This window comes from Microcaecilia unicolor, chromosome 11 (genome assembly GCF_901765095.1).
Source record: "Microcaecilia unicolor chromosome 11, aMicUni1.1, whole genome shotgun sequence".
NCBI classification, from domain to species: Eukaryota; Metazoa; Chordata; class Amphibia; order Gymnophiona; family Siphonopidae; genus Microcaecilia; species Microcaecilia unicolor.
Window position 1 is genome coordinate 166392757 of NC_044041.1, and position 27164 is coordinate 166419920.

Genomic DNA, 27164 nt, shown 5'->3' on the forward strand with positions numbered 1-27164 from the left:
ACATATTCAGAAAACAACAACAATGACCCAGATTATATCTCCCACCAAGTTTCCCTATACCTATCCCATGTCCTATCCCGCCTCCTCCACCCCTCCTCCAATGCTCACCTACCCTTTTGCTCATGCCTCTCCTACTCCCTTCACCTTTCCCCATCTCTACCTACCTATCTTTTTTATTCTGCTATAATTAACTCATTCTTTTCTACCAATACTATGAAATCCATATTATGTAAGCCGCATTGAGCCTGACTTGAGTGGGAAAGCACGGGGTACAAATATAATAATAATAATTGTCAAATATGGTGGTAAAGATTTTCTTGGAACCCACTCAGTTTGTAGATTTTTGGAATACTAGGGAAAATCCTATTACACTATGTTGAGCTTTCTAGCTTTAACCAGCTGTCTTCCCCCCCCCCCCCCCCCCCAATTATTGTGGGCTAAATTTTTATGGAGCAAATTTTTCTTCAGTTTCCTTGGATATTTATCTATATTTGTTTCATTCAAGTGTAATATATGAAATGTTCAATTAATAAAAACATTATGAAACAAATGAGGTTTCAAGACCTATGCAAAGGAACTACCATTTCCTGGCCATTTTTCTCCCTATGCATCTACACATCCTTCTGGTTTTTGCCACTGCCTTTTCCTCCTATGGCTGTCAAGATTAGATACAATTGCCTTCATCCTGCTTTTGTACACAGAAATACTTCCCTCCTATTAAAGCATTATGAAAAAAATGACCCAAGTTTGTATTGGAGGCAATGACGGTTTAAATGACTTGCCCAAGGCCATACGTAGTGGCATTTGAACCCCAACTTCCCTGTTTTTATCAGCCCAGTGCTTGAACCACTAGGCTAGTCCACTCAGAGTAGCTTGAAAAGGAATAGCGAGGTAAACTTACTTCTGCAGGCTGATTTAGCTGTATCTGATGGCTTGGTAGTTAAATTATTCTCTTGCCATTTTGTGGGAAATTGCATTTTATAGCATAGATCATCTGGGGGGGGGGGGGGGAGAATTTAGTCCTTAGTCCTTTTCTTTCTAACCTTTGAGGGCTAGAAGTAGAGAAAAAAAAAGTTTTGCCTTTTTGCAGATGAAGATTTGCAAGAGTTGAGAGCATGAGAAGTGACCTACAAGAAGCTTAGAAACTATGAGCTAATACTTGGCAGTTAAACTCTAATCTAAAGAAATGCAGAGTGATGCATTTTGGGTGCAGAAATCCTAGTTGTTGTATGATAGGACCACAGCCTGATGTGAACAGACCATGAGAGAGACTTTTTTGGTGCGACAGCATGAGAATCTCAATATGGTAAGGTGGTGGCTATGGCCAAAGCCAGGAGGTGCTAGACTGCACCAAGAAGCATAACCAGAAGGGAGCATTTCCTATGGTAGCTGTGTTAGGAAAAAAGGTAAGATGTGTTATTTTTATTACCTTCTAAAAAGTGAACTATTTATTGTCTGGCCCTAACATGAAAGCTATATGGTGACCATTCACTGTTCCACATAGGAAGCATTTCAGACCAGGTGGCATGAGGACTACTAATGGGACAATACCAGGGCACAAACTGCCATTAACATTTCACCATCTGTCTCTTCATCCTGCTCAGGTGGACGTGTAGTATCCCCCCCTCCCCCACACACACATACAAGCTACACCTTTCCCTTTCACATACGGAAATAATCCAGAGTACAATTGAATACTTTGCAAAATGTATTCCACTTGCTATGCCTTAACAGCACTACCACAGCACCAGCTTTATCTTACCTACTATTTTGGCAGAGCTTGTGCGCTGGATTAGTTCTCATTTCACTAGTCCGAGATGCCTATTATGTTACTATATTTAGTACCATACCTCTTTTAGGCTTTGCATTTGTCTAGAGAACTGTCACAGAACACAGCAGCCCCCTGGGGCCAGCCCTGTGGCCACTGGTCTGTCCTCAGCACTGTTCAGGCCCACCCATCGGCACTCTATACAGATACCCTCCTCCCATTGACTGGGTCCCGCTTGCCTCTAGCTAGTCTCCGACTCAAGTTATTCCCCGCTGATTTCTAGAACACTGGGGCCACACTCCCAGGGGTCCCACAGTTCCTAGAAAGCACTCACAGACCCAAAACACAAGCCACCAGGATTCTTAGTCAGTTCAAGGCATCAGAACTCATAAACCCATTGATTTATTATCACAGAAATAGAACATTGGATGATATAAAAACATGTGGAAAAACAAAAACAGATAACTGAATAAGGATCAATATTAAAACTATCTAAACACTGTCACTACCTGGATAGCAGCTGGGGAGTTTCAGGAAAATAAATGCTCACAGTTCTTGAACTGGGCCTCAGTGCAGAAATGTTTACCCTCTGCACTCGGCAGTGTTGCTAGCTTTAAAACATTTTTCCCGCCCAAAACCAAACCCCGCCTCTGACGTCATTAACCCCACGTTTATAAAGCTCATCTATTTCTTTAAGCTCCTCCCCCAAAATAAGAACAGCTTTTACTTTTAAAGCATAGTACGTAGAGAAGGGCAACCTTCGAAAGCTAATCAAGAAATGTATTAAGTTATGTCCAATAAAAAAAGGTATCATATTTTCTTTTTCATGTTTTATTTTGTTTGATTTCTATTGATAACCTTAAAGCATAATACCAACTTACCCTACCTTTTATTAATTGTCACGAGACTATGATCCTTCCGGATCTTTTATAAGCTCCGCAACCTTACCACTCCCGCTCCAGAGCGCGTGCGGCCCAACACGTGATACCACTTACTTTCACCCGCGCCATAAAATAGACACGGAGAAAAGGGAGGGAGAAAGAAAATGAGGCGGCGGTCCCTATTCCCCAAGAGAGGGCCCCCCCAGGCTCTCCCCTCCCCTCCCCCGTACAGCATGGGCTGGTTCGTGCCATGGCTCAGGGCTGCCCTGTTTCGCAGCGGGCCTGTCCCAGCGCCCTCGCAGCCCGCAGTTGCTCCGCCTCAGCCCGTAGCGCCACCGCGGGTCCGACCTCCACTGCCGCCACCGCCGCCCTACTGGTTCCGGTTCATCTTGATAATGTCATCCAGGGACATGTCCATCTTGTCGCCCACATGGTAATGGCGACAACGCACGAGCTCTCTTCTCGCTCCCAAAGGGCCGGCCTGCTGCTGCCCTGGCCCCGCCTCCGACCGACGTCATTAGCGGGCGCAGCTGGTGCACCTAGTCACAGCTTCTGTCTCGGGGGGGGGGGGGGGACGGGACTCTGCGGATCTTCTATTGGACCGTCACCAAATTGGACCAATAGAGGCCCCGCGGAGGCGGGCTACAGGCTGAAGAGGGGAGGTAATCAGCAGGAAATGCTGTTCTCTTCTGGGCTTCCAAATCGGAATCATAAAAAAACCCATTACCCCGCCCGCGGGAAAGAAAGCGCCCAAACCCGCACAGCTGTCAGGAAAATGCCGCCCAATTTCCCTCAGCCGTCAAAAATTGCCCGCAGCCGGTCACGGGAAGCCGCCCAATTATGCGGGAAACCCACAGCCCTGGCAACACTGGCACTCTGAGACTGGGGAAAATCCTGGCTAGATTTGAACTCCAGGGCCAATCAGAGCCCAGAGCACAATGGCACCACAGGTTGCCTTCCCACAGGGCTTAAACTGAAAACAGTCTTTTCTGCAACAGCTTTAAAACAGAAAAAAACCCACACCTGTTGGCCAAACAAGAGAAATACACTGCATGAAGAGATTAATACAGTTCATAGGCTTGAAACCTCCGTTTTGCCACAATAACTTTTTGACTAGAGGTTAGTTAATCTGAAGAGCAGACAGAACTAAATGTTTTAACCGTACTCCTGAGTTACCTCAGGTTAAATTATTCCTATGAGAAAATCTTCTAAAGATATCTCACTGAACTATGCTGTACCGAGCCACTGTTTTCTCCTTAGTTCTAGTTTTAAGCAAGGTTTTTGTTTTTTAAATAGAGGCATTGGCCGGGTTCCACTGGTTTAAGGTGGGGTCGATCCTATTAGGAACTGGGGAACATTTTTGCAAGGCAACACCTGTTCGAAATTCTTCTCTATCCCTCCTCTGCACAGTTAGGTTTCTAGTTCATCCAGTAATGGCATGTTTAGTTTTAGGCTCCATCATGAAAAACTTAAGGAATGCAATTTCAGACTGTCACACGAAGGGGGTCTTTTACTAAAGCTTAGCTTGAGTTATCTGCAGCAGGGCCCATTTTTTTCCTATGGGCCCTGCTGCAGATTACTCGATCTAAGCTTTAGTAAGAAACTCCTAAAGTAGGATAAAATACTTGTGACTAAGTAGCTTGATAAGATTTCTAATACCATACAAGACTGTGCTGTTTCTTCTCCAGCTGTTTGCGAGCCAGACGGAATCTGAGCACTGTTTTGATCTATCAAGATATTGGAACTGGGAAAAGCAGAAAAGGGCAGCTAAGTTAAATAAAGGAACAGAATATTGATTTATATGTGAGGCAGATTAAAGCATCTAGGGAAGTTTACCCTGGATAGAAGACAGCTAAGAGGTGAAAGGAAAAAGTCATTGTGACATCAATTTTTATATCTGATAACATATACAGAAGCAATTAAAAGGGAAACATGGTTATTGTTAAGAGCTATTTAATTGGCAGTATGAATAATTTACCACCAAAACTGCCTGTGGAAGTTGCCCAAACTCAATGGCCATGTGCAAGGGGAAAGGAGATTTCACAAATATAAATGGAGGTAGCTGAGGCTGTCAGATAGACAAAAGAGAAAGAACCGAGAGACAGCTGCAATCTGAACAGAAAAGCACTGAAGTAGAACGAGCACCACTTATCAAAACAAGCTGGGCATGATGAAAAGCTATTAAAATTGATCATTCAAAAACATTTAAGTGGATGGATCTTTTTAGAAAAATTGTGTCACTGCCCTGACTAAAGTTGGTTATCCAGAGATTTAATTTGAGCATAGGATTAGAAACATAGAAACATGACAATAGATAAGGGCCAAATGGCCCATCCAGTCTGCTCATCCTCAGCAATCACTAACTCTTCCTTTAAGGGATCCCATATACCTGTCCCATGCTTTCATAAATTCTGACAGTCCTCGTCTGCAAAGGGAGGCCATTCTATGCACCCACCACCCTTTCCATGAAAGAGTATTTTCTTAGATTTCTCCTAAGCCTATTTCCTCTTAACTTCATCATATGCTCCCTCATTCCAGAGTTTTCCTTCATTTGAAAAAAGGCTTGCCTCCTGTATATTGAAGCCACTGAGTTATTTAAACCTCTATCATATCCCCTCTCTTCCAGCGTATACATGTTGAGATTCCTAAGCCTGTCCCTATATGACCGCTTACTAATTTTGTAGCAGCCCTCTGTACCGACTCCATCCTGTTTATATCTTTCCGTAGGACCAGTCTCCAGAATTGCACGCCGTACTCTAAATGGGGCCTCACCAGATACTTATGCAAGGGCACTATTACTATAAGCATATTGTAGGCATGTATAAGGTTAACGCACGTTAAAAATGCTAAGGTGCCTATAACGCTGCTTAGTAAACAGGGCACACAGTTTGGCAGCCACTAATTTGGTCAGGATCATTACCTTCTAGATTTAGAACTTCCAAGATCACCAAATAAATTAAACAAATTGTAGAAATTTGGGTAGACAAAATAAAGACCAATTTTGGAGCAGAGTGGAGGATAAGTTAAACCAGGGGCGTATCTGCGTGGGGCCACGGGGGCCTGGGCCCCCGAAGATTTCACCCTGGACCCCCCTCCCGCCATCAACCCTCCCCCGCCGGGGTCCACTTCCTCCTGCCGCTGCCTTTAAAAATATTATTTCAGCTGGCGGGGGACCTCAACCCCCGCCAGCCAAGCCGAGGTCTTTTAAGTTCTTCTTCGTCCTCCGTGCTGTTCAAAGCTGCTGAATCCAGTTCGGAGTCTGACGTCGCTGCATGTTGTACGTGCAGAACGTCAGACTCACAGACTCTGTTTCTGTGAGTCTGACGTCCTGCATGTACAACATGCAGCGACGTCAGAATCCGAAACTGGATTCAGCAGCTTTGAACAGCATGGAGGACGAAGAAGAACTTGAAAGACCTCAGCAAGGCTGGCGGGGGTTGGGGTCCCCCACCAGCTGAAGGAATATTTTTAAAGGCAGCGGCAGGAGGAAACGGACCTTGGCTGGCGGGGGTTGGGGTCCCCTGCCAGCAAAGGTAGGTGACGACGACGGTGGGGGGGGGGGGGGGTCGGCAGTAGTGGCCGCGGGGGTCATTAATGGTGGCGACGGCAGGGGGAGGGGGCTATAATGTGCCCCCTCACTCTGGCTCCCCCTACTGCCGAAGTTCAGATACGCCTCTGAGTTAAATATTAATTAATTCAACATAGATGATTCAAAATTAGGATACAACATTAAATACCTTAGCTCCTCTGACAATGACAAACAAAATTAAATACCATGGAGAATTTTTCCTCAGATTATTGATGCTTTAAAAAAATGCAGAACGCTAGAAAAAAAAGAACCTTGGAAAGAAGAAAGATTCTAACATGTTGTCAACTGAAGAAATACTATAAATTGAAGACAAATAGGAATAATTCTGGACTCAAAAACTTTAGCTTTGTAGTTCAAAATTAATGACCTTGTGAAGAAAACATTTAAGCTCAGACTACTTTAGGGTTCTTGTTCAAGAACTATTACTATCCCAATTTGATCAACTCTTACCAGCGCATCTGTTGAGTTAGAATCTAAACTTCAATTGTTGCAGAGCACAGCAGCCAGACTAATTTATGGCCTTGGAAATCTGAAGCTGCTTCTCCTTTGAAGGATTTGCACTGGCTCCCCATAAAGTTCCAAATAGCATTTAAAATGGCTCATTTGTTTATAAAGCACTACATAGCATTTGCTCTTAGAGAGAGAAAAAATAAAATAAAATAAAATAAAATAAGCTATCAAATGAAGGGCTTCTTTTACAAAGCCCGGTTAGAGATTCCCGCGCAGTAAATGAGGAAGCCCATAGGAATTAAATGGGCTTCCTCTCACTTTGCCGCAACGAGAATCGGCAGTGCGGCTTTGTAAGAGGCCCTAAAGGTTCACACAACTATTTTTTTTTTAATTTGAAATCCCAACAGTAAAAAAAAAAAAATTTGAGACAAATCAATGTTAGACAATTCTTTGTTTTCAGAGCATTAAAATATGGGATGAAACTGTTACAAGATGTATTCCTTCTCACATTTTATTCTATAAGATCCAATTTTAGAAAACAAATATCCTAAAGTTTTCTGTACAATTTGTTGTAATCTCTCCATCTCCATAGAGGACACAATGTCATCTGCCTTGAATTCAATTGGAAAAGGCAGATATAAGTTGCCGAATAGAATAAGCAAAAGTTCCCCCCTCCTCCGAGAACAGCTTTTGCTTCCAGGTAAGCTTACGCATCCAATTTTAAAAGAAACCATTAATGTATATTAAAAGTAGATATAGAAATGCATTAAAGGTAAAATGTTGAGTAGTGTGTAAATATTTATATGTGTAGCTAGTCTTCCAGTGGTGGGGCCAACAGTGAAACCCGAGGTGGGTAGAGTTTAGATATCTGGCCAAACATTCTCTTCCACTACTCTTTCCATGCACACAAAAATAAAGAGCCCTTAATGGGTAACACAGTACCATAGTAAATGACGGCAGATAAAGACCTGTATGGTCCATCCAGTCTGCCCAACAAGATACATGGTATGTGATACTTTATATGTATACCCGAGTTTGATTTGTCCTTGCCTTTTTCAGGGCACAGACCATAGAAGTCTGCCCAGTACCGTTCTTGTACTAAGTTCTGAAGCTAACATCGAAGCCCCTTAAAATTTACACTCCAGCCCATCCCTATCTATTCAGTCACGATCAGGCATGGGCATAGTTTGACTGTTTCATTTGGGGGGGGGGGCAAAGGATGGGGCGCAGTATATTAGCATATTCATTTGCATATATATATTCAAATGAATACGCTAATATGGAGGAAGGAAAGAAGGGAAAAAGAGCTGGCTTTTTTTGGGAATAACCATAATGAATATGTATGAGATATCAAGCCAGCTCTTTCTCCCTTCCTTCTTTCCTCCTTACCCAGCACTCCCTCTTCAAACACACAATCTCTCCACTGCAAAACGCTATACACAAACTTGTGCAAAAACACACTCATATCTTTACTAAACCATAACAGCACTAATTCCAAGGACAGGATGAGCTACAATCTTGTGCGTGAAAAGGCAGAACTGTAATTACACCAGGCTGTAAAACACCAATACACTACCTCGTGAAAAAAAAGCAAAACAAACAGGGCTGCAAATACTACACCTTGATCACACATGAAAAACACATGACAACAGACATGACAAGGAACTAGAAAGCTAAAAATATGAAGGCAAAATACTGAACTGGAAAGTTAACTCAAGAAGTCAGACTCAGCATGCAGCAATACAAGAAAAATTGAAACTTACATGCAAAATATCACAGATGCACATTTCAAGAAGCTGACATATTCCAATTAATAAATTCTGAATAAAATACTTTTTTCTACTTTTGTTGTCTGATCATTTAGTGTTTCTATTCGCTTTGGTCCCAGTGTCTTCTGTTTTATGCAGTGTCTTCTTTCCATTTGATATTTTTCTCTTATCATGTCCACCATTCTCCTGTGTCTTTATGCGTCTTGTCTACCATCTGTAGCCCTGTCCCTATCCTTCCTCGAGTTTCAGTATCTGCCCTCAACGTGTTCCAAACCAGCCCTTAAACTCAGCAGTTTTCCCTCCATCCATATCCAGCATTTCTCCTCACTCCCCTCCATCCATGTGCATCTACTTCCTCTGTCTTCCCTCTCCTCCATCCATGTCCAGCATTTCTCCTCTCTCCCTTCCCCTCCATCCATGTGCATCTCCTTCCTTTGTCTTTCCTTCCCTCCATCCTTGTCCAACATTTCTCCTCTCTTCCCTGCCCTCCACTCCATCCATGTCCAGCATTTCTCCTCTCTTCCCACCCCTCCATCCATGTGCACCCTAACTTCTCTCCCCTCCCTCCCTCCATCCATCCATCCATTCGTCCAGCAACTCTCCATTCTCCCCTGCCCTCTCCTCCATCCACCCATATCCATCAAATGTCCTCTGTCCCCTGCCCCCTCCATTCATCCATCCATGTTCAGCAATTCTCCTCTCTCCCCTGACCTCCCCTCCATCTGTGTCCAGCAACTCTCCATTCTCCCCTGCCCTCTCCTCCATCCATCCAGGAACTTCTAACCAGAGCTGAGAAGAATATCACACAACGCCACATAGTGATCGTAAACAGGGTACAGTTACATACAAGCTCTGGAGGTCTCTGACCAAGACCTTGACAACCTAGATGGGGTGGGGGTGCTAAAATGGAAGTAACTGAATGTAGGCTCGAAGCAACAGAACTTTGGTAGAGGCTGGTTCTGATTTATCTAGAAGCCCAAAGAACGTATATTCTCTCTCTTCCCCCCCCCCCCAAAAAAAAAAAAACACACTTGGTATATGTAATCAGGAGTGGCCAATGTTGGAAACAGGTCACTGGGTAAGTTGTACCCTAGGTCTGACCTAGTAGGGCAACTATTACATTCTTATGCGTTTGTGAATCAAGTGTGCAGACTAAATACTACACAGAAATGAGTGAATGAAAGAGTATCGAGAGCACAAGCCTGGGAAATGATGGTGCCACTTTTAAGTTTCAAAGATGCATTGCTTCAATAACTTCTGTATAAGTCTTGTAAATTATTTGTTAAAATAATGAGCAAATGAGTTCTCTCTCACCCCACTACACCCCATCCATCAAAAGGCTCTTACCAACCCGGATTACACAATCTCAAAATGCTTGCTAGAAATGACACTGCCACAATCCCTAAAGGCACCCCTAACCCTGTGCCAGCCATATATGTAAATGCCAGATTGGTCAGGAATAGTCTTAATTCTAAGAGACCTCCTGGAATCAACTGATATAGGTTTCCTGTCCATCTCCGAGACATGGCTTACTGAGGTTGACAGCCCAATCTCACCACACTTATGCTGCCCATCAGGATATAACTTACTCCAACATACAGAAAGGGTAAAAGAAGGGGAAGACTAGCCATACTTGCTAAAAACTTTTTCCAAGCCTCCATCGTGAGTTCGTGGATGCTACCGGAATTAGAAGAATATATGTTTGCTTGCTGTGTTAAGTGAACGGCGACGGCTGCGCGGGGGAGTGGAAATGTCTTCCTTACTTACAGTGGACGAGATAGGCTGGCTCACTTCTATTCCACTCCCGAAGTTGCAGCGACGAACGGGCGGGCAGGCGGCGGTAGTAAAAGCAACAAGGAGGCAGGTTCGACTCAGTCCTTCACTTCGCTGCCCTCTCAGCGTCCTGCCTGCCCGAAAGGAAATGACGTCAGAGGAAGGCGGGACGCAGAGTGCAGGGAAGCGAAGGACGAGTCGTCGAACCTGCCTCTTTGTTGCTTTTACTACCACAGCGCTGCCTGCCCATTCGTCACTGCGACTTCGGGTAAAAGTTGCCGTTCCAGTCGTCGTCATTGGGGGGGGGCAATGCCCCCCCTTGCCCCCTCAGTCTACGCCCATGCGATCAGGGCGTAGACCGTAGAAGTCTGCCCAGCTCTCGTTTTGTTTCCAAATACCGGCGTCAACATCCAATCTCTGCTAAGATTCCACGGAACCATTCCTTCTAAACAGGATTCCTTTGTGTTTATCCCACGCATGTTTGAATTCCATTACCGTTTTCATCTCCACCACCTCCCGCAAGAGGGCATTCCACATATCCACCACCCTCTCCATGAAAAAATACTTCCTGACATTAGTCCTGAGTCTGCCCCCCTTCAACCTCAATTCATGTCCTCTAGTTCTACCGCCTTCCCGTCTCCGGAAAAGGTTTGTTTGCGGATTAATACCTTTCAAATATTTGAACGTCTGTATCATAATCACCCCGTTTCTCCTTTCCTCCAAGGTATACATGTTCAGGTCAGCAAGTCTCTCCTCGTATGGTTTGCAACACAAATCCCATACCATTTTCGTAGCACCGTTTCCAGTCTTTTTACATCTTTAGCAAGATACGGCCTCCAAAACTGAACACAATACTCCAAGTGGGGCCTCACCAATGACTTGTAGAGGGGCATCAACACCTCCTTTCTAGGATTCTCAACTGTCCCAGAGGGGGCAAGCTAAATTGGAAAGTGAGGGAGATAAAAATACCCATTTACCTATGAATTCTGGTGCTTTAAATTGCATGTGCAAATTGAATAAGCCAATTAGCACTGATAATTGGGCCCTATCAGTGCTAATTGGCATTAGAGTCTAAACACGTAACTATGCACAGTTCAAAAAAGGAGGCACAGTGTTATAGAATAAGGGGGGGGGGGGGGGAGATCGGCACCCAATATTAGGTGCAGGGATTTACACCAAGGTTTCATTGGTGTAAATGGTTGCAGTTCCTGGCATTTAGTGCTATTCTAAGAATGACACCTACAGTGGGGGAAATAAGTATTTGATCCCTTGCTGATTTTGTAAGTGTGCCCACTGACAAAGACATGAGCAGCCCATAATTGAAGGGTAGGTTATTGGTAACAGTGAGAGATAGCACATCACAAATTAAATCCGGAAAATCACATTGTGGAAAGTATATGAATTTATTTGCATTCTGCAGAGGGAAATAAGTATTTGATCCCTCTGGCAAACAAGACCTAATACTTGGTGGCAAAACCCTTGTTGGCAAGCACAGCGGTCAGACGTCTTCTGTAGTTGATGATGAGGTTTGCACACATGTCAGGAGGAATTTTGGTCCACTCCTCTTTGCAGATCATCTCTAAATCATTAAGAGTTCTGGGCTGTCGCTTGGCAACTCGCAGCTTCAGCTCCCTCCATAAGTTTTCAATGGGATTAAGGTCTGGTGACTGGCTAGGCCACTCCATGACCCTAATGTGCTTCTTCCTGAGCCACTCCTTTGTTGCCTTGGCTGTATGTTTTGGGTCATTGTCGTGCTGGAAGACCCAGCCACGACCCATTTTTAAGGCCCTGGCGGAGGGAAGGAGGTTGTCACTCAGAATTGTACGGTACATGGCCCCATCCATTCTCCCATTGATGCGGTGAAGTAGTCCTGTGCCCTTAGCAGAGAAACACCCCCAAAACATAACATTTCCACCTCCATGCTTGACAGTGGGGACGGTGTTCTTTGGGTCATAGGCAGCATTTCTCTTCCTCCAAACACGGCGAGTTGAGTTCATGCCAAAGAGCTCAATTTTTGTCTCATCTGACCACAGCACCTTCTCCCAATCACTCTCGGCATCATCCAGGTGTTCACTGGCAAACTTCAGACGGGCCGTCACATGTGCCTTCCGGAGCAGGGGGACCTTGCGGGCACTGCAGGATTGCAATCCATTATGTCGTAATGTGTTACCAATGGTTTTCGTGGTGACAGTGGTCCCAGCTGCCTTGAGATCATTGACAAGTTCCCCCCTTGTAGTTGTAGGCTGATTTCTAACCTTCCTCATGATCAAGGATACCCCACGAGGTGAGATTTTGCGTGGAGCCCCAGATCTTTGTCGATTGACAGTCATTTTGTACTTCTTCCATTTTCTTACTATGGCACCAACAGTTGTCTCCTTCTCGCCCAGCGTCTTACTGATGGTTTTGTAGCCCATTCCAGCCTTGTGCAGGTGTATGATCTTGTCCCTGACATCCTTAGACAGCTCCTTGCTCTTGGCCATTTTGTAGAGGTTAGAGTCTGACTGATTCACTGAGTCTGTGGACAGGTGTCTTTCATACAGGTGACCATTGCCGACAGCTGTCTGTCATGCAGGTAACGAGTTGATTTGGAGCATCTACCTGGTCTGTAGGGGCCAGATCTCTTACTGGTTGGTGGGGGATCAAATACTTATTTCCCTCTGCAGAATGCAAATAAATTCATATACTTTCCACAATGTGATTTTCCGGATTTAATTTGTGATGTGCTATCTCTCACTGTTACCAATAACCTACCCTTCAATTATGGGCTGCTCATGTCTTTGTCAGTGGGCACACTTACAAAATCAGCAAGGGATCAAATACTTATTTCCCCCACTGTAACTTTGAGCACCATTTATGCAATAGCACTTAGTGCTTTTTTTCCAGCCCCAATTTTTGGGCACTATTTATGGAATTTATTGCTTAATGGGTACTCCCAGATGAACCATAGTCCTGAGATTTACCCTGAACCGACATGGTTTGGGAACAGAAGTGCCAGATTAAAAGTTGGTAAAATCCTTTTGTGCATCATCTATTATGGCTTAGACTTATTTTAAGATCCAGATTAAAAAAAAATGTCATGTTGAATGTTCTGTTCTTGCACAAAAAAAGAACAAATCATGAGATGTTGTCCTTCAAGCTCAATCAGAAGTTAAGAGCCGAGATCTAGCACCCTGAGCCTTTGCCACTACACAATGTTCTCCTCCCCTCCATCCAAACATTTTTCATTATGGTTGAGTGTCTTTGACCAGGCGTCATGCACCAGGGCTCCTTCCATAACTCTGCAATCAAGAGTTGGAATTGAGCCAGGACTCCTCCCTCAGGAGCTGTGAACACTAAGTATCCCCAACTGACCAAGGGAGCAGAAGTATCCTGTTTTTTTAAACTTACCTCCACGCTATCTGGTTCATAATATTAATGGAAGCTACTTTAACCGATAAATATATTAGACAACAGATAAGATGACCATGGTAATTAGAATTTAATTACAATGTTGAATTATTGCATAGGGATTAGGTAGGCAACTTATGCCTGGAATAGACTTCCTGGGCCTATACGTCTAGCTCCATCTCTACCTGTTTTCAAATCTATGCTGAAAACCCACCTTTTCACTACTGCTTTTAGCTCCTAGCCACAATTGCCCTCCCCTTGTCCCTTCCTCCCTTCTCACCCATTACTTCCCTCACCCGTAACTGTCTTGTCTGTCTGTATTATTTAGATTGTAAGCTCTTTTGAGCAGGGACTGTCTCTTTGTATCAGGTGTTCAGCGCTGCGTGCGTCTGGTAGCGCTATACAAATGCTAAGAATAATAACTGTTAAAAACCAAACAAGCCAAATCTGTTATTGTCCCTAGTTGCATACAAAATAAGGGTGGCCGCACCTTATAAAGAAGGGGTTCTAAGCCCAGTCCTTTCGCTGGGTGGGTCCATCAGGCTTAGCATACCCACAATGAATATGCATTTAATTTGCAGAACTACATCCACTGTATGCAAATTTCTCATGCACATTCATTGTGGGTATGTAGCATGATATGAGGAATTTTCAGAGTTATTGATTTTGCTGGAATTGGATACAAATATATATATATATATATATTTTTTTTTTTTTTTTTTTGCAAAGAAGTCTTGGAGCAGTATCAGAGAAACTGGTCTGACATTTACCCTCCCCCTGAAAACCAGTGGTAACTTGTAACAATAGAACTGGCTTGGTGGATACTGTCACCACCATCCCTAAAGAACAAAGTCTGCATATTGACAGCAATCAGAGATTGGAGTTAAAAAATACAGCCACATACCTGAAACTCCCAGACCATGACCCACCTAATCTGACAAAAGAAACTCCATCTACTCAGACAATGACTCTTAATCTTGTCAGGTATGGGTGTGTAATACAGCAGATAGCCAGTCAGCCAGGAACTCTTATGATGTCATTTAAACACGTGACCAGCTCTTAGCCAAGATGTAGTGCCTTGTTTAACAGTAGTGTTTAACAGCTACGTACAGCAAGGAATTTTGCCTGAGTCCTTGCGGAAGGCACAAATAGTGGTGCTGTTAAAAACAGGTAGAGACCCCCTGCAAACTGGCTCGTACAGACCTATCTCCCTGCTGCCGTTTGAGACCAAATTATTTGCCAAGATCCTAGCAAATAGACTAGGAAGAATTCTCCCCAGCATAATTGAAGAATCGCAGGTGGGATTTGTAAGGGGGAGAACAGTGATACGAAATATGAGACAAATCTTGGGGGCTTTAGAGACATTGCACCGATATTCAACCCCAGCTTTAATAATAAGCTTTGATGCCGAAAAGGCCTTTGATCATGTCAACTGGGACTTTATGTTCGCTATTTTGAGGGCATATGGGGTGATGGGGTTTTTTCATGCAGCAATACAAGCCCTCTACCAAAGTAATACTGCTGAAGTTCTAGTTAACGACCAAGTGTCAGAGCCATTTGGGATATTTCGGGGAACTAGACAAGGCTGTCCTCTCTCACCCCTTCTTTTTGTAATGGTGTTAGATCCCCTGATTAGGGATATTAAGGGAATGGAGGAGGTAAGGGGGGTACAGATAGGGGAGGAATCCTTTAAGATTTCTGCGTTTGCAGATGACTTATTGGTGGTGATAGAAAACCCACAGGTGTCCTTGCCAGCTCTTATGGAAATATTTGCCGAGTTTGGAGACTTTTCTGGGTTTAGTCTTAACTTAGATAAAACAGAGGTAATGTCTCTATTTATGAAGGACCACCAGTGGGAGAGTTTACACTGCCCCTTTAGAAGAGTAGATGTGGCGTTCAAATATTTAGGTATATTACTTACTAAGGAACCTAGACAATTGGGTGAGACAAACATAGCGCATCTGCTGACTAGTACCAGGGAAACACTGGGGAGATGGGACGGATTGCCATTGTCTTTGATGGGGCGGATTGCTCTGATTAATATGGTGCTGTTTCCCAAGTGGCTTTATTGCATGCAGACGATCCCACTTTACCTCAAGCAACGGGATTTAAAAGCGCTTCAAAACATGCTTTCTAAATTCTTTTGGGCTAGGAAAAGACCCCAGATTAAGTTTGAATTCCTAAAAGGGAAAAGCGGGGAGGGGGGATTTGGAGTCCCGGATATTAAATTTTATAATGTGGCTTGTTTATTGCGTCACTTGGGGGATTGGTACCAACAGACTGAGAGGTTCTCTCCCTTGGCTATGGAAGTAGAGCTATGTGGTCCCCTACATATTTTTTACATACTGCATGCACCGTGGAAAGATCTGCCCACACACACACGGTTTAGTGTCTTGATAGAGCCCTTAAGAAGAGTGTGGAAAGATCTGGCGAAGATCTGGTCTTTCGACTGCAGATGTAGTAACTTACTCCCCTTGCAGGGCAATGAAGCATTTCGTCCGGGCATGGATAATCAAGTGGTGAGGTCCTGGGGTGAGAGGGGGATACTGTTTTTGCACCATGTGTTGGGACCAGGTGGCGAGATGAAGTCCATGGAAGATCTTGGATTAAATTCATTAGACTGGAGTACTTGTTTCGCATATGAACAGGTACGACACTATGTGACATCTCTTACGCGTAGGGCATTGGGTGTTGATCTGACCGCCAAAATGGATGCCCTGCTGGAGATGCCGTCGGGAGACCCTGTCTCCATCTCCCTGTTATATAAGAGACTGACCATGACAAGACCGCAAAGAGACCTGGGCTTGGTGGCAGCCAGATGGGAGGGAGACATACAAGCACCAATTTCGTCTCAGGATCTTTTGCAAGGGCTGAGGGGAGTTTTGAAGTGGACACGAAGTATAGAACTTCGGGAGTGTCAGACCAGAGTTACCTACCGTGCTTACACCTCACAATCTCGAATGTATCATATGGGATATTTAGAGTCAGCAGTATGCAAGAGATGTGGAATGTCGCAAAATGATTTTTTCCACGCCTTTTGGAAATGCGGGGCTATTAAAGCGTTCTGGGTCAGGATTACTAGGTTTATAGGTAGATTTGGGGGACATCGGGTCCGAATGTCACCTAAATGTATTTTGCTGGGTTGTCTTTCCCCGATAGAGGGAGGCACGATTCACCTGAGTGCACTCGCCCATAAGGCTTCCTTGGTGGGCATGAAATGTATCTTAGTGAACTGGACCTTGGATCAGGGTCCCTCTTATTGGCAATGGCGTAATCGTTTTCATGCCTTGCTTTTGATGGAACTCCAAGACTCCTTGTTTAACTTCAAAACTCAAAATAATTTTTACATGACCTGGAGGAGATACCTTCAGGTGATCTCTCCTAAAGCTAGAAGTTATGTTCTTAACAAACTTACTGCTCTGACTAGTTCTTCTCAATAGCTTACATCAATTAGAAGAAATTGATGCTCACATCCATAAAATGGATGGTTTATCTGGTAGTAGGATATGAGGGGGTAGCTGGATAAAAGGTCTACATATCTTGGTTTTGTGGGGAGGGGGGGGGGAATGGAAGGGGGTTTGATAAGTATTAGTCCTCCTAGATGTTTATTTAAGATTTTGACTTTAACCTGTTCACGAAAAGAAAGACTAGTTTATTAATCCATGTTTGTGGGTTGGGGTATGGGGATTGTTGTCGGGCTATGATCTGTGGATTATATATCCAGCGACCGGATACTGTAAAAGGACAACAGTTATATCCATGGCTGTCGGGAATACAGGGGGAGAGCTATAAGAAAACAGGCTCTCTACCCTAGCCTTTGAAAGGGAAGAATTATAAGAGTGGATTGAAAATGTGGACTCTGCTGACTCAACGGTTCCAGACACAACACTCAAATGCAAGAATCTTTATAAGTTAAAACAGTGGGAGAGAGGAGGGTATAATACAAATTGCTTGATGATAAAGTACCAATTTACATCCAGTTGGTATATATCACTTATATGTACAGGAGTGTGAAATGTTCAATCTGTTGTATCATCAATAAAAATTGTTGAAAGTAAACACGTGACCAGCCACCAGGCTCCATCTCAAACTAGATGGAACTAGTTTTCAGCTATCCCTGAGTTTTCATTGGATCAATACACCCACCTGACCTCAGTCTATGGTCCAACAAGAAATTATAAAAACACTGAAGCATTCTCACAGTCCACTATCGTAGCCCTTTGCTCTCTCCTCTCTAGACAGACCCTGCCTGCTGGACAATCTGCACCTCTCTGGACCTTCACTGAATCTCTCTGGGACAAGCCCATTCTCAAAAAATCTGCCAAAAAGACTTCTTTTCCAGCAAAGAGCTCCTTCACCACTCCAACCTACATCAGATAGAATTCATGTGAGCCTCAAAGTGAGTTACTATTAATCCAGCCTAATGAATAATTCAGACTTTCTTTATCTTGTGGCACATTTCCCTTGTGTAAAGTCCCCTAAATACTGCCTTTTAATATTATTGCATTACCTGTATTGTAAATAAACATGATTGGTAAAAATCTGGTCATTACAGTGCAGGTTAATGCAGTTCCCCAAAATCAAATATATCCTTTTATCCCTTTTACAGGTATGTTGTGCCTGATTGGCTTATCATACCCAAGGACTACGCAGAGAACCCCTCATCCATCTCTGCTCTAGTAGAGGGCATCCCTATCTCAGTCTTCACCTTACCTGGAGTTTTCTGGTTCTCTCGTCATCACTTTCAAGATCCAGAAGGTCATCAATATCAACTTCATCTGGCATCTCATGCTCCTGCAACAGCAATGGTAAAGTTAATCCGAGAGCTCACATGAAAGCACTGGGCTGCAAGTCCTGAACAGGCATGGTACTAGAAAAAAAATAAATAAATAAAACCTTAACATGAACTAATCACAAGCTCCCCAGGGTCTACATTGTCAGGATGTTTAGCCCCACCAAAGCCTGGTATCATTTTCAGCTCACTGATATAATCAATATCCATCTCTTTGGATGAGCACCATGCTGTCATTATAGAATTCAACCAAGAATGTCTATATGCATTGTGGGGAGGGGGGGGGGGGAAGGAGGATACCCCTACCCCTACCCCCACCTCAATGGACTGCAGCACAGGAGGCTAAAATCCAGGTCAAGGCATTTGACCTAGAAACAGTTTTCCTCTAACTCCTTTAGGCATCCATAATCTGGAGCCATGTCTGGTATCTTGGTACCACTGTATGCCTTAACACACAAGTACCTGGTGGGAGGAAGGGGAAGAGGAGGAGTTCTCTATTTTATCCCAGTGATTCTCAACCTAGTCCTTGGGACACACCCAGCCAATCAGGCTTTCAGGATATCCACAAGATACAAAATGTATGCACACTCATGCATAGTCATTGTAGGTATCCTGAAAAACCAGACTGGCTGGGTGTGTTCCAAGGACTGGGTTGAGAACCCATGTTTTATCCTCTCCCAGCTCACTTAGCCTGGTCATAGCAAAGACAATACCCTAACAGTGGGAGCCCAAGGGCTCTTTCTATAATCCTATACCCTTCACTGTCAATTAAAATGTTCTACTACAGTATGTATTGTGTTCACATTTTTAGGTAGCATACTATGCCATACTTTGTATTATCTGAACATTTTTACTGCTGTAATTGCCTATTGGTCGTGTTTGATTTATTCTTACTGTAGACCACCTTGAGTGAATTCCTTCAAAAAGGAAGTAAATAAATCCTAATACATAAAGTCCGGCCAGCAAGTGTCCCCATTGTGCAGGGATAGGACTTTATCCCTCTGAACTTTGAACACTATTTGCACAGCAGCCCCAGCCCTGGCTGACCTGAGGAGTGAGAGGCCTACACCAGAATCATATGCAGATCCCTCCAAGTGGTAGGGTACAGTACAGCCACTGGGCTGGACCAAGTACATTTCCTCTTTAACATGCCAAGAAACTTTCCCACAATGTACTTTCTGTTGGTCAGGATGTAGGATGGTCACTTATCTTTCCCTTGGATTTTGTGACAGCACACAAGCAGGGTGGGGATTTGACTTCACTATCTCTGCTAGCCAGAGGTAGGACTGAAGTCATGTATACTGACCACAGAAAGAAAAACCAGGGCAGCTCTGCTGCTGTGCTGATACAGCCTTTTCCCCATCCTTCCTCTGAAAACAGTTTGTTCAGACACTTCCATGTTTTTTTAATCAGATATATTACAGCTTGGCACAGCAGAAATATCAGCCCATATAAATCCAATATTTTAAAAACCTGGATTTGATTATTTGTATTGATTCAAGGGGGGGAAAAAAACATTTTGACTGCTACTCATGAGGGTTGGGGTTCATGTGTGCAAAGACTTCATAAAGGTTTTCCTGGCCCTTAGATGAATGACCGTTAGGATAATTCCTAAAAACTGGAGTCCACAGCTGAGCTGGTATTAAAACCTGGGTATTGGGCTTTGACACCTAAATATTAAGTAATTCACTTTAATGTTCTAGAAATTTTGTTGATTCATTTTCATAAGAAAGAAAAACAGTAGAAAAGTCTGAAATGGCCTAGGGTCATCTGACCAATACTTCAGCCTTGAGACTCCTTGACTTTCAGAAACAAAGCTGTAGGGAGAAGTCTCATGTAGTCGCTGATAATCTTTCTAAACATTCAATAGCTGCTTCTACTCTCCTGCTCAACGGGTTAAGTCAATCAGCTTGCACAGTCATATTTAAGTCCAGCAAGGTCAATATGTACAAAAAAAGTCCATCTCTGCATGTAAAACAGCCAGTTCTTACCTGTTTAGGATAGAGAAACATGGTTAATAGTGTTCCAGGGCTGGCCAAAAAAAAAACAAACCCCAAAAACCCTACTTTAATTAGCAGTGTTCACCCACTAAAATCATCCATTCAAATAGTGCAACAGTTAATATGGATCTCTTAATTTTGTAACTACTGTATCTCAATCTTCTGTTGCAGTGGACAGCACTTTAAAGCGTTCCAGCGAGGTGACTCATATTTGAACGTAAATACTGTGCGATATACATACTACATAGGAGTTTGGCTGCAATCCAACCACTCTAGAAAAGTATACTTATTAAATAAATAAAATAATATTGCTTTACAATATTCCTAGACCTCTGATGCAGGCCGGTAGGGCCGAAACACGACTCGTGTTGGGTCATTTTTATGTTTGTGGTTTTTGAATAAAGAGCTTGTTAAGGACACCATCTAAGAGAGGTGACTTGATTCTCCATTTTCTCGCTTAGCATTGATCTTCAGTGGAGAGGTTCCCTTCTGTTGGAATTGGCCATTTAAAAATGCACATTGCTAAAAAGCCTTAAGTTAAATGGCTATTGGTTTGCCTACAGCTATAATAATAACAACCAGGTCATCAGTGATCCACCACTCTTGACATCTACCCCAGATTCTAAAATGTTTGCCAAAACTTGTGCAGGCAAATTTAGGTGCAGTTCCAATTCACATGTGCAATTTAATTGAACAAGCCAATAGTGCTGTGTTATGTGCATAAAATTATACACAAAATTCACACCTAAAATTTACATGTGGCCCAAAAAAGGGGGCACGGAAAGGGGATAGTCATAGGCATTTTGAGATGGAATGGGGGTGTGGTTTTGAATTACATGTGTAATTACTGAATAAGGGTGCTCCACATACACATTTAGGTGCAGGCATTTTCATGTTTTTGTTGGTGCAAGTGGTCATGCCTCAATTTAAGTGTGACCAGAACACTTAAGCTCTATTCTATAAATCTACTACTACTACTACTTAACATTTCTACAGCGCTACTAGGGTTACGCAGCGCTGTACAAATTAATCATGCCAGGGGTGAGAAATTCTGGAGCTCAGGAGATTTAAATAAGTTGTAATCCATTTTTCCTCAGGTAAAAGTGTTTTTTCTATTCTTGGGGAGAAATTGTTAAAAACAAAACAATTCCGTTTTCTGGTTCAGGATTCAATATAATTTCTTATATATGTTATATATATATATATATATATATGTTATTCCATTGGTTTCCGCTAGAAATTCTAGATAGTTTGATTTGCGTTTTAAATTTCATATGGGCCAGGGTCCTAATTATCTTACTTACAACTTCAGTTAAGATTTCATTCTTCTTGATCTATATACAACAATGGAATTCAACTTTTCAGTTTCAGCATTAGGAAACTCAATTTGGAAACAGATACTGGCAGAAGTTGCACCTGAACAGCAGAATTCCCTTCTGCTCAACTGACAGAGTGTAATTACTGAAGTTTTAGGAAAAGGAAATAATTTTCTAAGTATTTAAGTTAAAATACAAGGAGGATATAACATAAAGTGTTATTAATATATTATCACTTATTGTAAACTGCCTAAGCTTCTGGTGGAGGCGGTCTAAAACTTTTTATAGGGTTGAACTTGGTGGGTGATCATGGAATAATGGTTTTTATAATTAAAGCACTGATTCATTTAACTATCTTGTATTTGTCTTGGTAGCTGCTTTTTTTGACGTTTATCTGCTCTGAACTTTAACGGTAAAAGCAAATACAAGTAATATGAAATTGAAAGTTCTACCTCGAGCCACGCATGAGCCTTCAGATGTCACTTCACAAGACAGGTTTCAATTAAATTTTGCTACATTAACCCAACTGGGCCATTTATTATGACCACTTGTGTCAAGCAGGCGGTAACTGAACAGGAGGAATCCTTCGGCAACAAGGGCAGATCCCGTCGCCTTGTGACACTGAATCCCACCGTTTTTCAAAATCAGTCTACTCTCTTGATAGAGTGTTACTTGTATGCGCATGGTCTTTTTAAAGACCTCTATACAGCTTTCAGCGTTTTACTATCAACACTCTGTCTAAATGCTACAATAGACTCCTGAAGTAGGCATCTTTTATGATGAAACACAATTGCCGGAGTCCATATAGAATCTTTATATATGTTTGAAGAATAAAGTGAGCTGGTTGAACCAGTGGTTTGCCTAGCTGTACTTTTCCCCACTTTGCATTTCCGCTTGTGTGAAGCAACGGTGTGTTTTAGGCCTGTAAAATGTATTGGCTATTTCCCCTATTTGGCCAGCAGCTGGTGCATGTTTATGCTTAAAGCTGTTATAGGGAACTGAGTGTTTTTTCTTTAACACAAGCAGGAAGCAAGCAGCAATATACATTTAAAACTTGTTGACTGAACTCAGATTGGCCTGCAGTTTGAAATTACCTAGTAGTGCTGTTGCTTCAGTCTTATCCTGAAAGAAGAAAGACAGTTTTGCTAAGACTCTGAACAATTATATGTCCTGATCTTCCCAGGTAGTGTTTAGACAGTATGCAAATGTTTTAGTTTTCTAATTGATCCATATTTCAGTTACCTATTATTGTTTCCCAATTGCACATTTTTGTCCACTGTTCTGAGAATAAAACCCAATTGTTTGTTCATTCTGCCTGTCTGGACTGATAAAGAAGTCTGGTGGTTTGTGGGTTGGTTCTGTGAGTGCTTGCTGGGAACTGTGGGTCCACTGGGACTGTGGCCATAGTAACCTAGAAATCACTGGGGATAATTTGGAAGCGGAAGGCTCGCCCAAAGGCGGTTGTGACCCAGGCAGTGGGAGAAGGGTGCTAGTGTAGAGAACAAGCGGCAGGTGTAGGTGGACCTGAGCTGTGCTGGGGATAGACCAAGGGGACACAGGGTAACCCAAGGCGAGTGGGCTAGGCATTTCGTGACAACTTGGAAAACTTGACAAAGTATTTAACAGTATACCGTTTCTACAGAAGCGTTCCTACCTATGTTACAGTGATGTGTCCTTCCATTAGCCAGCTCTGCAACTCATTCTGCAGCATGGACCAGTTTGTAGATGAGCAATAAACTATCAAATTTTAGTCCACCCTTTTGCTGTTTTAGAGTCAGTGTGAGAATCATGGATCAAGTTCCACGTTAAGGAGAAAACGCAGATTCTGCTCAGTGGTTGAGTCATTTGTACATGACAAATCCTTACTAAGTAGAACATAAAGTATCAATCAATCAGTTCAGGTGGTCACATGGCACAGGCAGCTCCTTGTGACTCTGGGCAAGTCACTTAATCCTCCATTGCCCCATGTAAGCCGCATTGAGCCTGACATGAGTGGGAAAGCGCGGGGTACAAATGTAACCAAAAAAATGTATTACAGATGGACCCATTAATGTAGTCAACTACATCAGCAGTTTGTGCCAAGGACGCTTCGAGTTTGCTTCCAATTCCAGTTTAAACATGTAGCTGAATCAAATGATCAGCCAATCAAAATAGTCAGCCTCTGCCCAGATGTCAAACCTATCTGTATATTAACTGTTTGTCCTTTCAGGATTCGCTACAAAATAAAAGTCAAACCCACTATAGTTTTCTGGGTTTTTTTTTTGTAAAACATGTATAAAAGAATATCTATAGATGTAGCTGTGTGCTGTAGATTCTGGGTAAAGCAGCCACAATGAAAATTTGTCACCCAATCCAATTAAAGCCTTTTGAGATCCATTAGTAGGCTTTAAACGCCCAGCTTCGGAATGGCTGCCTTGGGATCGAGTTAAATGTTCAAGTTAAACCTGTACTACTATTGCTTTAAAAATCCAGAAGAGCGAGAGACAGAGTGGCGCAGCTCAAGTTCTGAGAACCACAAGCTTTTGGGATTTTGCTTTTCAATTTATTGTGTTCCCAAAAAGAGTTACATTTCTATATTACACCTGACTGCCTACAGATATTCTAGGCAATCTGATGTAATACAAAATCATTTCCTATTCTTGGATTTTATGCTTGTTTTTTGAAATCTCCAATTTACATTCCCATCACAAATGGAAGTAAAAAAAACAAAATCCAGGCCACCCATAATGTCCAAAGCTGTACATGGGTTACAGTATAAAAAAAGACCTGGAAATGACATTGGATACAAAATAAATCAGGACAAATGTTCAAAAGATTTATTCACCAACAGCCTAATTCTATATATGGCACTAAAAAATAAAAAAATTCATATGTAGAAATTTGGACTTGTGTTCTATTTCTGCATGCAACTGAAGCCAATTAGCACCAATAATTAGGCATCAATTATCTGTACTAATTGGAATTAAAATTTACACACATTAAGGCAATAGGATCTGTGCAGATCAAAAAAAAAAAAAAAAAAAAGCAGGCGGCACAGCCATGGGAGGGGTATGGGTAGATTGGGGGCGTTCCTGGAAATTAGGTGCAGTTTTATAGATGCGCAAGAATTTACACTAGGCTTTAGCTTGGTGTAAACCCTTGTGCCTAAAATAGGGCATGATCCTGGTTCCAAATGCTATTCAATGCACACAACTCGGCGCCATTTTTTCCAGAATGGTGAGCCAGTAGCTGTATAATAAGTGGAAATATTAAATCCAAAAACACTTTATACTAATCCATCAGCTAAACATGTTTCGGCTTAGTGCCTGCTTCAGGGGCAGAACTTTAAAGTGTGAATTTGGACACTCCAGCTAGGCAGCTGCCTACAGCACTCATAAGGTTCTCCATCCCCTAATGGAAAGCTTTAAACACGTCCCCAAAGGGTAAGGAGTCCTTAGCTTCTAGAACTAAGCAGCTAGACCAGAGATATTGTAAAAATATAATACAACTGAACAATCATACTTACCTGCTCAGAGTTGTGTGGTTACAGGGTGGGATTTGGGCTACATCACTGAAGGAGTCCTTGTGTGCTAGGATTGTTGGCTAGTATTTAAACCTAATGCTGGGTTCCTGCTAAAGTACCCTAAGATGCCTGGGTAAAACATAACCAGCTATCTTGGCCACTTAGCTGCAGCTTGAATGTTGGACACCCCCCCCCCCCCCCCTTATAAGGGGGGGAAAAAAAAGCAAGCAAAGCCACAGAGCAGGGTATTTGTTAGTTTTAGAAATCTAGCCACCATGGATAAAGATGGTAGCCAGCAATGGTGTTCTGTGGAACTCTACTGGTAAAAAAAAAACCAAACAAACCTCCATTTATGGGAAGGTTCGACAATTAGATTTAAAGCCCTTAACTGATCTGCATGCTCTTTATATATACTCCTATAGGAGATGATAGGCTTGCTTAGTGTGGAAGATCTTAAAAGTGGTCTAGGAAATCCTACATCACTGAGGGGCTACAGCTGTTGTCTAACCTACCTTTCACCATCACTTTTGTTCATTCAGAGCTAGATCAATGAATCAGGCGTCCAGGTGGCTATAGATGGATACAAAATGCTGTCATATCACCCATGCTTAACCCACCTCCTGCCCATCAATCAATCTTCCCAGAGGGCCTGTGTCAGGGAAACAGTTATCTGATAATGGAACAGATGTTTCTGAATTCTCTCCATCTGCTACTGGACAGGGAGAGGAGGGAGAAGAGGCCAGGAGTACTTAGCATTTTAGAAGGCGCACCATGACCATTTTTGTATTTAAATAATTTAGTGGACTGCTGGACTACAGAGCATGATCATTTTGAATAAAAAGGGCCATTTTAAAGGCATGCTAAACATACATCCAATGCCCTTTAGTGCTAGTTGAATACAATGTGACTTTAAAAGCACATTATGCCTGTAATAAATTTTGGGCTTTGCACTGCATATACAGTAACCAAATGCTGCCATTCATGTATATCACTGCAAACAGTTCTAAATGTAAAAAAAAAAAAAAAAAGTAATTTTTAAAGCAAAACTTAGAAGAAAAAAAAAAAAAAAAAAAAGTTACCAGAATTTACAATACTGCTTCAAATTGCACTTGGCACCAATGTAGATTTGTACCCTCTAATTCTATTAAAAAAAAAAAAAGTCACCAAAAATTGCACACTCCCAATTTGCGAATGGAATTCAATAAGCTAATTAGTGCCAATTGGCTTTAAAAAGCAATTATTGGCATTATATTTAATTTGAATTTATGCATGTAAATTTAGGCACAAGATCTGCGCCTACATTTTTCACACGATCTGAAAGAGGGCACGGAAATAGGATGGTCATGTTTGGAATAGGGGCATTCCTAAAATTTGCATTTGTTATAGAATAATAGATATGCATGTTTCAGTTGGTACGAATGGCCATGCCTAAAGTTAGGTGCGATTCCTGGGCATAAATGCTAATAAACCATGCCTAAGGGGTCCTTTTACCAAGCTGCAGGAAAAGAAGGGGCCATTTTTCCCACATGTCAGGGCCCTTTTTATCACAGCAGGTAAAAAGACCCAAGGCGCGCATGGCCATGTGATAAGGAGCCCTTACCGCCACCCATTGAGGTGGCGATAAGGGCTCCCGCACTAACTCAATGGTAACCGGGCAACGCATGGCAATTCCCCGATTAACACCATGCAAGCCATTTCCAGGGGTTCCCCCCCCCCCCCCCCGGAAATGGTGCACGCACAGGGCAGGACTACTGCTCGCGTAGGGCTTACTGCTGCTTTGTAAAAGGGCCCCTAAGTGTGGCTTATAGAACAGCGCTTTTTATGGCACCATGTTTATTTGCTATACCACCCTTTGAGCAAAAACAGGTCAGGGCGGTTTACAAAAAAAAGCTAAAACAAAGAAAAATGAAGCAAACAAAGGAAACAGAATTCCATTA

General features: G+C 42.7%; 1 protein-coding gene and 1 long non-coding RNA gene across 2 annotated transcripts in view; one reads left to right on the forward strand and one right to left on the reverse strand.

Moving 5' to 3' along the window:
* PPP1R14A (protein phosphatase 1 regulatory inhibitor subunit 14A) overlaps window positions 1-27164 on the reverse strand; it is a 124937-nt gene that overhangs the window by 36034 nt on the left and 61739 nt on the right. The window contains exon 2 of the mRNA XM_030220116.1: window positions 18331-18411. Within this exon, the coding sequence (XP_030075976.1) occupies window positions 18331-18411 (81 nt within the window). The remainder of the gene's footprint in view (window positions 1-18330; window positions 18412-27164) is intronic.
* LOC115481092 lies at window positions 1280-17919 on the forward strand. The gene is made up of 3 exons (XR_003943884.1): window positions 1280-1406; window positions 7281-7388; window positions 17856-17919. It is a non-coding gene; the product is annotated as an uncharacterized LOC115481092 (long non-coding RNA).